The sequence below is a fragment of the Aquarana catesbeiana genome, linkage group LG11 (assembly GCF_042186555.1).
Source record: "Aquarana catesbeiana isolate 2022-GZ linkage group LG11, ASM4218655v1, whole genome shotgun sequence".
Taxonomy (NCBI): domain Eukaryota; kingdom Metazoa; phylum Chordata; class Amphibia; order Anura; family Ranidae; genus Aquarana; species Aquarana catesbeiana.
In genome coordinates this window covers 39,047,437-39,058,602 of record NC_133334.1, presented here as the reverse complement: position 1 = coordinate 39,058,602, position 11,166 = coordinate 39,047,437, and the positions used below count along the sequence as shown (strand labels likewise).

General features: G+C 42.8%; 1 protein-coding gene across 1 annotated transcript; it reads left to right on the top strand.

Moving 5' to 3' along the window:
- Positions 1-724: 724 nt before the first annotated feature.
- On the top strand, positions 725-1,654 carry LOC141111687 (olfactory receptor 2K2-like). Its single transcript, XM_073603834.1, has one exon. The coding sequence runs from the start codon at positions 725-727 to the stop codon at positions 1,652-1,654; it is 930 nt and encodes a 309-aa protein (XP_073459935.1).
- The last annotated feature ends 9,512 nt before the right edge of the window (positions 1,655-11,166 follow it).

Sequence of the window (11,166 nt, the reverse complement as noted above, 5' to 3'; positions counted from 1 at the left end):
ATGACCGCCCATATACTGCTGCAGGGCGGCCAATCTGTGCCGGTCTACGTACCTGGTCACACAACAGGGTGTGCTCAGGACACAGTGCTCTGCGCCCCGAGACCACCCTTTTTTGAAGGCAAATAGAGCCTCAGTTTCTAATCACATGCTTCAAAAAAAAAAACTGTTGAAATCCATGCGTCCGGCGCCCTGCATGTAGATTAGGGGCCAGGTACATGGATTAGGGGGGGCGGCGCCCCTGCGCCCTGTATGGACGGGCCACCACTGTGTATATCACAGAATGGGTAGGCTGGTTCTAAAAAGCCCAGGAACAGAACAAAACAAATTAAACCCCTTTCCCAGCCTGGGCAGAAGTCTGCCTAGGTGCCTAATGTAGGCAACCTACCTACACGCAGCATAGCCAACAGGTATTGCAAATTGCAAAAACAGAAGGTTTCTATAAAACAGTATGTTAATTACATGTTAATTTGGTGATTACCAGCCAAAGATTTATTAGAGGCACTGTGACAGACCCAACTAACTGAGCTCCTGTCCATGCTCTGACCAGAAGAAGCAGACAAAGACCCCAGTCTCTTCATGGGCCATAATCAGTGGGTAGGAGGCTTGCCCCTAGTCCCCTCCAAAAGCCTCTGTCCTGGTTAGGTCTGTCACAGGCACCAAAAAGTATTAAGGAAGCAAAATCTTTGTTTTCCAGTGTAATAAATGTTATTTTTACTTTTACAGAATGGCTTGGAAAAATGACACAATCATCAAAGAATTTATCCTTCTTGGACTCTCCAGTAATCCCAATATACAAACCATGCTTTTTGTGATAGTCTTGATCATGTACCTGATCATTTTAATTGCAAATTCTCTTATTATCTTGGCTACGATCACTGACAGCACTCTTCACACTCCAATGTATTTTTTTCTCACTTATCTATCTATCTTGGACATCTGCTACTCATCCTCACTTATACCGCGGATGCTGAGAGATATGTTGTCAGTCAAAAAGAATATTTTGCTCGGAGAATGTGGTACACAAATGTACATGGCTCTTTCGTTGGGGGAAACAGAATGTATTCTTTTAGCCATAATGGCCTATGACCGCTATATAGCAATTTGTTACCCTTTACACTATTCTACAATCATCAACAGATCCTTGTGTATAAAGATAGCTGCAGGAGCGTTGATTTGTGCATTTCTCCTATCTAGTGTTCCTGTAGCCCTAGCATTAAATGGGGATCTTTGTGGAAATAATGTAATTAACCATTTTTTGTGTGAACTACCAGGAGTCTTATCATTGGGATGCGGGAATGCTAAAATCGTTGAACTTGTGATTTTTGTTAATGGTATCATTGTTTTAATTGCACCTATTAGTTTTATTATCATTACCTATATTAAAATACTTAGAGCCATTTTTAGAATAAGCTTTTCTGCAGGACAAAGAAAGGCCTTTTCCACCTGTGGCTCTCATATAACTGTTGTTACCATGTTCTATGGCTCAGCTATGGCCACTTATATGAAACCTCAATCCGAGGTATCTCCTGAGATAATTAAACTTTTTGCTGTATTTTATGCAATAATTATACCGATGTTGAATCCATTGATTTATACACTACGAAATAAGGAAGTTAAATCAGCTCTAAAAAAGGTTTTGTGCAATTGTGTATAGCAGTGCTGGGACAAGGTCATCCAGTGCTCAGGGTGAAGGTGGCAAACTGTGCCTCCCCACATTTTGGAAGAGGGTATGGGGCTAATAGAGGCATGCGCTCAGCAATGTATCTGATGTTTTTGGCATCGGCTGAAATAATACCAATGTTTGTGGTAGTGACAAAGAAGAGGCTTATGCCGTGTACACACGACTGGACATTCCGACAACAAAATCCTGGATTTATTTCCAACGGATGTTGGCTCAAACTTGTCTTGCATACACACGATCGCACAAATGTTGTCCGAAATTCCGACAACAAATGTCCGATGGAGCCTACACACGGTCTGAATTTCTGACAACAAGCTCACTTCGAACATTTGTTGTCGGAAATTTCGACCATGTGTACGCAGCATAACAGTGGCGAAGGAAAAAATGTCCCAGCATCAATGGTGTCACTAAAAGGAAAAATGTCTACATTGTTGGAGTAATTGGAAAAAATATCCCTGTGTTGGTGAGGTCACTGGAAGGAAAAATGTCCCTGTGTTGGTGGGGTCACTGGAAGGAAAAATGTCTCTGTGTTGGTGGAGTAACTGGAAAAAAATGTCTCTGTGTTAGTGGAGTCACTGTAAGAAACAAATGTCCCTGTGTTGGTGGTGTCACTAGAAAGAAAAATATCCCTGTGTTGGTGGTGTCAATGGAAGGAAAAATGTCCCTGTGTTGGTGGTGTCAATAGAAGGAAAAATGTCCATGTGTTGGTGGTGTCAATGGAAGGAAAAATGTCCATGTGTTGGTGGTGTCAATAGGAGGAAAGGGGTCCCTGATTTGGTGATGTCAGTGGAAGGAAAAAGGTCCCTGTATTGTTGGTGTCAGTGGAAGGTAAAAGGTCCCTGTGTTGGTGGTGTCAATGGAAGGAAAAAAGTCCCTGTATTGGTGATGTCAATGGAAGGAAAAAGGTCCCTGTAATGGTGGTGTCAATAGAAGGAAAAAAGTGCATTGAACTAAAGAAGAGATCCGGGGGTGGGGGCTCTGGGGGGGGGGGGGGGGGTGACGAGCTCTAAGGAAGGGAGGAGGCTAAAGGACACTTTGAGAGTTCTGAGGAGAAGAGGGGAGGTCTATGACTGAGTTGCCCCATCTCCACTGTGTACTCACAATACAGACCATATGTCACATGTCAAGAAAAGATGGGAAGAGGAGCAGTCTGCCTTCATTTCCCTAAAAATACTGGATTACCTCTCTGCACACTGCTATACCCTTTCTAGCAAACTTTGCAATAAAAAATTTGGGATATTTAGTTCACATACATTGTAATACATGTTTAAGCTGACCAACTGCGTCAAAGTAATCCCGCTTTAGCCAGTCCTACTCTGCTTTGCAAATGCTACTGTGGACACAATGTCAACATGGGGCAAACAGACACAAAATGGGGGAGAGCTACAAGGTTTAGGTCTGGCCACTGACCTTCAATGCAAGATATTCCGGTGCTCAGATCCCAATAGCTTGTACATGCATATAATCTACCAGGTGCTAAAGAGGTGTAACCACATTAAAACTAAAAATACTGAATTAATCCTTTGCACACTGCTATGTGGTCACACACCTTTAGCACCTGGTAGATTATATGCATGTACAGCTAATGGCATTTGGGCACAGGTATATCTTGTTTCTGCCTTCATTTGCCATTAGCACCTCACTGAGACTAAGCTGTGTTCTCAGCAGAGGCCGGCTCTTTTCTGCCCACAGCAGGCTGCAATTGAAGGTAGAAGAGAGCAGAGTCCAGCAGATCCAGCAGCTATTAAGCCCCCTGCTCCTTCTGAGATGAGTGACACTGCAGTCACTCCTGTCAATAAGGCGCAGGAGAACAAAGAGGCTGAAGCTCTTACTGTACCTCCCTCCACACTGTGCCCAGGGCACGTGTCCATTCTGACCTCCCTAACTCTTGTTCCAGCCATGGGCCATTGCATATTTAGAAAAAAAATGATATAGCAAGAAAAAAAAAAAATCACCAACGTATTGCAAACATCAAAGTTGTCAACATTATGAAATAGAAATAGTGTTGTATTGTCTGGAATACATCATAGGCTCTTCTACATGGTATATCACGCATAAAAATTACATTTTGTCATTGGGAAATGGGAATTAGATATCATGAAAGCATAGAGAGAGGTGAACTATCTTATGCTAATGAACCACCCCAGAAATGCAAAAGTTGTAGACTAATGCTCAGCCTAATGCTCAGCAGTTATATAAAAATGTCCCCACGACTAAGTTGGAACAAGAGATTCTTTACAGCCCAGGAATATTATAAGGATGGGGCAAACATGTGCCATACAGTGTATTGGTTATGACAGCAAAAGCACAAACAGGTACCACAGATTTTGATACCAAATCCTCTATATCTGGACAGCTTCTCACTTATACCCTCTCTATCCTATGGGAATCTAAACAGTTCTGAAAATCTAAATAAATGCAGAAGTTGTAAACAATACACTCTTGCCATTTTTTTACGACGTGCTTTTGTACCATGTTGAAGAGGCAGATGGTCTATGTTGAATTCACCAATTACCATTAAGGAGCTACAAAATGCAGTGACAGAATCCTCAAATAATAAAGCACCAGGGAATGATGGTTTACTGATAGATATCTGTTAAAATTATGGAGAAGTTCTGCTCCTGGAGCTGCTCTTTATGTTACTGAAACCAATAAACCAGGGGCACTACCCACCTCAACAAAAGAAAGCCGATGAATGAGACTACAATAACAGTACTACCAAAACCAGAAGAGGACCTATTACCACCCAAATCGTATAGGCTGAATTTACTATTTGCCACACAAGGCCTGCTTCATCCAGGGGAGTCTATCTCGATCTAATGACACAGAGGTTCTGACCAAGGGGGGCACCCGGGTTAGGGATTGGATTGTCCTGTCTTGTGCCAAATGCTGGAGCTATTTTCATAACCTGGTGAAGGCCTCAACTACCTAGAGCAAGATTATATGTATTATGTCTTTATGCAGCCACAGTGTTTAGTGCTGGGACTTTTGGATATATGTGTGTGGGCTTTAGACATACCAGATCCAGGAAATAGAACAGATTCTAATTGATAACCTTGGCTTTTGAGCCATCCTATCACTAGATGCCACCAAGGAATGTATTAACATGAATTGGCAAGTTCTCATTGGCTTGTGTCAGAGTGAATAATCTGTCCAGGTTGAAGAGGCAGATGGTCTATGTTGAATTCACCAATTACCATTAAGGAGCTACAAAATGCAGTGACAGAATCCTCAAATAATAAAGCACCAAGGAATTATGGTTTACTGATAGATATCTGTTAAAATTATGGAGAAGTTCTGCTCCTGGAGCTGCACTTTATGTTCTTGAAACCAATAAACCAGGGGCACTACCCACCTCAACAAAAGAAAGCAAATGAATGAGACTACAATAACAGTACTACCAAAACCAGAAAAGGACCTATTACCACCCAAATCTTATAGGCTGAATTTACTATTTGCCACACAAGGCCGGCTTCATCCAGTAGAGTCTATCTCGATCTAATGACACAGAGGTTCTGACCAAGGGGGGCACCCGGGTTAGGGATTGGATTGTCCTGTCTTGTGCCAAATGCTGGAGCTATTTTCATAACCTGGAGAAGGCCTTGACTACCTAGAGCAAGATTGTATGTATTATGTCTTTATGCAGCCACAGTGTTTAGTGCTGGGACTTTTGGATATATGTGTGTGGGCTTTAGACAGACCAGATCCAGGAAATAGAACAGATTCTAATTGATAACCTTGGCTTTTGAGCCATCCTATCACTAGATGCCATCAAGGAATGTATTGACATGAATTGGCAAGTTCTCATTGGCTTGTGTCAGAGTGAATAATCTGTCAGAACAACTCTGCTTGCAGGAAGGTACCAGCCAGGGGTGTCCATGGCTATTTGCCCTGACTATTGAGCCCATAGCTTCATTCTGAGCCAAACAATGCAGGTTTTTTGGAGGGGAAATATGAAGGAATAAAATTGTCTTATGCACTATTATATTTAGGAGACGATACCTTATCACTTGAAGCACCAACATTTCATATTCCTGATATGTATATGTCCTACCATGTATAATATCCTGCTCTGTTTGCATTACTTCCTTTATGTGAACCTGGTTCACACAAATGCAGGGGTGAGATGTGTGGGGTGCCATTCAGAATGAATGGCAGCCCCCGCATCTCGTAAGAGCAGTGCAATTTGGCTGTGGGTGATTGCTGGTGCTGGAACAGATGCAATACCCACACCCACAACCAACTTGCACAGTTTGAACCATGGCTTAAAACGTATCTCTACTTTTGTGGGGAAAAAATAGAAAATTAAAAAAAATATATAGCATATACAATTGCTACACAACCCAAACTGTGATATTAAGGATTAGGGATGAACTGAAAGTACCTGAATTTGCTTTGAGGCAGGTTTTGCTAACATTACAGATGTACTAGTACTGAATTTGAACCCCATTAAAGTCAATGAGAGCTGAATGTTAAAAATAAATCCTGGCCATTTTCTAGGCCAGGGGTCCCAAACTTTCAATTCAAAGGACCAGTTTACGGTCCATTAGACATTAGGGGGGCCGGCTGTGGCCATTGGGCATAGAAAAGGTTCTTGTCAGTGGGAAAAAACAATGCCCCATCATTGTAGTCAGTGGAAGGAATTGTACCCCATCATTGGTGTTATTGGGAGAAATAGTGCCCCATCATTGGTGTCATTGGGCCCTTTTATTGGTGTCTAAGGGAGGAATTGGGCCCCATTGTTGGTGTCATTGGGCCCCATTGTTGGCACCAGTGGGAGGAATTGGGGCCCATCTTTGGTGTCATTGGGAGAAATTGGACCCCACCATTGGTGTCATTGGGAGGGCTTGTGCCCCTTCATTGGTGTCAGTGGGGGGAATTATGCCACACTGTTAGCATCAGTAGCTGAAATAGCGCCCCAAGGGCTGGATAAAAGCAAGCAAAGGGCCGCATTTGGCCCCCGGGCCACAGTTTGGAGACCCCTGTTCTAGGCTAATAGGCAAAGAATTGTTAAACAAATTATATGGAAGGGTGGGCACTGCCCTGGGGGTCATGTACCAAAGCACAAAGAAAAATGTAAGAAAAAATTCTGCTTTGTGAGGAGCAGTAATTTTAACAATGCTAAAGGAGAAACAATAAAAATGCAAAATTCCTTTAAATATCATGCCTGGGGGATGCCCTTAACCTGTTGGGCTTTGGGCAAGTTTCCCTTCCCAATGTTGGAAGGCATGTGGCCTGGTATGGTAGAGCAAGGGAGCGCATGCTCACTGCGCTCTCTTTCCTGGCCACTCATCAATGGATCAAAAATGTGTATTGAAAAACGCAAAATGCACCTGGCATAGGCAAACTGCAACCTGCATAGGTGTGAACCAGGCTTAAAAGGACATTTGGTGTACATTTAGGCCTGATTCACACCTATGCATTTTTAGAGTGCTTTTTGCATTTTGCAGATTTGCACTATGGTCCATTTAACATGGTTTCCTATGGAACATGTTCTGTGGTGCAAATCTGCAAAATGCAAAAAGCACTAAAAATGCATAGGTGCGAATCGGGCCTAAGGCTCGATTCACACCTATGCATGTTGCTTTTGAGCGTTTTTGGAGGTTTTTTTTCATGCTTGCCACGTTTTTGAGCCGCGTTTTTGCCGCGTTTTTGCCGCGATTTGCGTTTTGCGTTTTTTTTTTTTTTTTTCATTTTTTTTTACAGTCTTACAAAAAAATTACAAAAAAAAAAAAAAAAAAAAACGGCAAAAACGCACCAAAAACGCACCAAAAACGCATCAAAAACGCTGCAAAAACGCTGCACTTGCGTTTTTGATGCTTGTCCATTGAAAACCATTACATGCAAAACGCTGCTTTTTGCATGAAAAAAAGTCCCCGACCCTTTCCAAAAACGCAGAGATACAAAAAAACATTGATGTGAACATGTTCCATAGGAACCCATGTTAAAAAATTCCCGTGCATTTCTGCAAAATGCAAAATGCATCAAAAAATGCGCTAGTGTGAATGGGGCCTAAGGCTCGATTCACACCTTTGCATGTTGCTTTTGAGCGTTTTTGGAGTTTTTTTTGTCATGCTTGCCATGTTTTTGAGCAGCGTTTTTGTAGCATTTTTACAGCGTTTTTGCGGTGTTTTTGCAGCGTTTTGCGTTTTTTTTTTTTTTACATTTTTAAAAAATAAAATTAAAAAAAATTTAAAAAAAACCAAAACGCCAAAAACGCTGCAAAAACGCTGCAAAAACGCTGTAAAAACACTGCAAAAACGGTGCACATGCGTTTTTGATGCTGGTCCATTGAATTGTATTACATGCAAAATGCTGCATTTTGCATGAAAAAAAGTCCCTGACCCTTTCCAAAAATGCAGAGATACAAAAAAGCATTGATGTGAACATGTTCCATAGGAACCCATGTTAAAAAATTCCCATGCATTTCTGCAAAATGCAAAATGCATCAAAAAACGCGCTAGTGTGAATGGAGCCTTAACCAAAAAAGATGGAAAAAAAAAATGGAAATAAACTACAGCTTCATCCAAGTGTGTAGCCTGGATGGTCAGGATAGGCCACTTTCCTGAACCATACCAGGCCACATGCTTTTAACATTGAGAAGGTACCCTGCAAGAGCAGCTATATAGCCTCTTCCCCTTGCTGGGCACCATGTCCACATGTTGGATCCAACCAACTCGAGGGGACATCAACCACTTTGGCCAATGACTTTTTTCAAAAGTGAATTTGATAAACGACGCTGTCATTTTTATTGTAGAAAACTCATTTGTCTTGTTTGTGTCTGTACAGTTTGGATTATTCTACCTGCATACATTAAAGTGCCACCCTGCTGCTGATTAATATCTTTTCTGAAGTTTTTTATGGGGCAGTAACAAGTTTAATAAAATACCTGCATTAAAGCAGAACTCTGGGCAAAAACTTTGTTACATGTCCTTGTTGCTAGTTTGCTACCTTCACTGAATATGTCATTCATCTTCTGGTTCATTCAGTAGTTACTCTGAAATAGCCCTTTTCATTTTCAAATCAAGCCTTCAATTCTCCTTGGTTTCCTGATTGTAAGACCGGTGGCCACTATGCCTTCTATTACCCCAGCCACTGGCCTCAGGACATCCCTTCTGTAGTTCTTTCTCCAGGAAGCAGTGATGTAATTCAGCCTCGCTTGCTGTGGTGGATGGACCGGGACTCTCAGGCTCCCTGGCACATTCAACATATACAGGCCTAGTAAACACGCCCACATTCACTACCAATCCCTGTGGTTCATGTAGTTTCCTTTAGAGGAGAGGATATGATAATCCCTGCTTTTACACCTCCTCCTTGACAGAGAAAATGCTTTTATCTTTTTACTGTATATACTCGAGTATAAGCCGAGTTATTTAGCCCATTTTTTTTAGGCTGTAAAACCACCCTCGGCTTCGAGTGAGGATGCCCATCTGCAGCCGTACCTTTGATTACTAAAAGAGTGGGTGTCTCCCGCTGTGTTATGCAGTCTGCTCGGTGGCCGTCTACTGTAAAAAAGCCCCGACTCCTCCTCGTCCGTGATAAAGGAACACGGATACATTGCTGGGAAACTGTATCAGTGTTCCCTCTATCACGCACGAGGAGGAGGCGGGGCTTTGTTACAATGGACGGTCGCCGAACAGACTGCATTACACAGCGGGAGACACCCGCTGTTTTAGTAATCAAAGGTACGGCTACAGATGGGCACAGTGAGGCTGCGAATGGGAACAGTGAGACTGCAAATGGGCACAATGAGGCTGCAAATGGGCATAGTGAGGCTGCAAATGGGCACAGTGAGGCTGCGAATGGGCACAGTGACTTTGCAGATGGGCACAGTGAGGCTGCAAATGGGCACATTGAGGCTGCAAATGGGCACAGTGAGGCTGCAGATGGGCACAGTGAGGCTGCAAATGGGCACAGTGAGGCTGCAGATGGGCAGATGGGCATTGTTTACCCAGAAGCTGCTGCATTTTCCCAACCTAGGCTTATACTCGAGTTAATATGTTTTCCCATTTTTTTGTGGTAAAATTAGGTGCCTCGGCTTATATTCGGGTCGGCCTATACTCGAGTATATACGGTAATTACAGAGATAAGAGCATGAGAATTCAATTAGACTTTTCCCCTCAATAGTAAGGATTTTCAGCATGAACTGTTTAGAATTTTGTGTAGGAGGTGTACTAATGGGTGATTTTGTTTGCCTATCCTGGAGTTCTTCTTCAAATATTAGCCTTTTCTCTCTTGTGTAAGCTCACAAAACATCCCTGCCGCTGGTCATTTTTTTGTTAAGTGTCTCTGAGATGATATGCCGCGTACACACGGTCGGACTTTTCGTCTACAAAAGTCCGACAGCCTGTCCGACAGACTTCCGGCGGACTTTCAGCGGACTTGCAGCAGACTTTCTAACGAACGGACTTGCCTACACACGACCACACAAAAGTCCGACGGATTCGTACGTGATGACGTACACCGGACTAAAATAAGGAAGTTCATAGCCGGTAGCCAATAGCTGCCCTAGCATGGGTTTTTGTCCGTCGGACTAGCATACAGACGAGCGGACTTCGGGGTCCGTCGTACTTACGACGTAAAGATTTGAAGCATGCTTCAAATCTAAAGTCCGTCGGATTTTAGGCTAAAAAAGTCCGTTGAAAGTCCGGAGAAGCCCACACACGATCGGATTACCAGCCAGCTTTAGTCCGTCAGCATCCGTTGGACTTTTGTAGACGAAAAGTCCGACCGTGTGTACGCGGCAATACACTTGAATTTCTAGTTTAGCTAAACACCCGCCTTGTTTGTGTGTACACATTTTAACCTATTCTACCTGGTCACCTTCATGTACTGTTCTGGTGCTGGCCACTTTTTAACCAAACCACGTCTAAGGGCTAGAGTTCTGATACTTTAAAAAAAAAAAGATATATGGGTGTAATATTGGATAAAAAATTGATATCATTGCAGCTTGGAAATGAGCACAATATGGCCTCTCCAAAATGAAATGGGCTCTGTATTAAGGCCAATATCAAAGAAGACTAGATGAATACATGAAATCATTATCATTTGACCAGTAGGAATTCTGAAGCTATTCACTGCCCCCAGACCTGGCCAGCATGTTTCCTGAAGGGGAAAGGATTGGATAGATATCCTGTGTGATCATCTGCTCAAAAGAAACTCAACGCTGTGCCTGGGACAGGAATGAAGTTTTGTTACCTTTGGTTCAAGATATCGTCCACCAAGGATCAAGGACAGGATTTGCTGGGATCCATCTCAAGGTTTTGTCTCAAGACTGGACAAGGGATTAGTTGGTGACAGGATGATTGCTAGGGCCACTGTAATGTAAAGGGGCACTATGATATAAAGGGGACTGCACTTTAAAGGGGCACTGTAATCATTATATTGCCCCTTTACAGTGTAGTCCCCTTTATATCACAATGCCTCTTTACATTACAGTGCCCCTAACAATCACAGCCCCCATCATAGTGCCCCTAAGTGGCGGC

Bases quoted from the DNA above. Each gene is read 5' to 3' on its own strand.
- LOC141111687 (XM_073603834.1), top strand. From the start codon at position 725: ATGGCTTGGAAAAATGACACAATCATCAAAGAATTTATCCTTCTTGGA.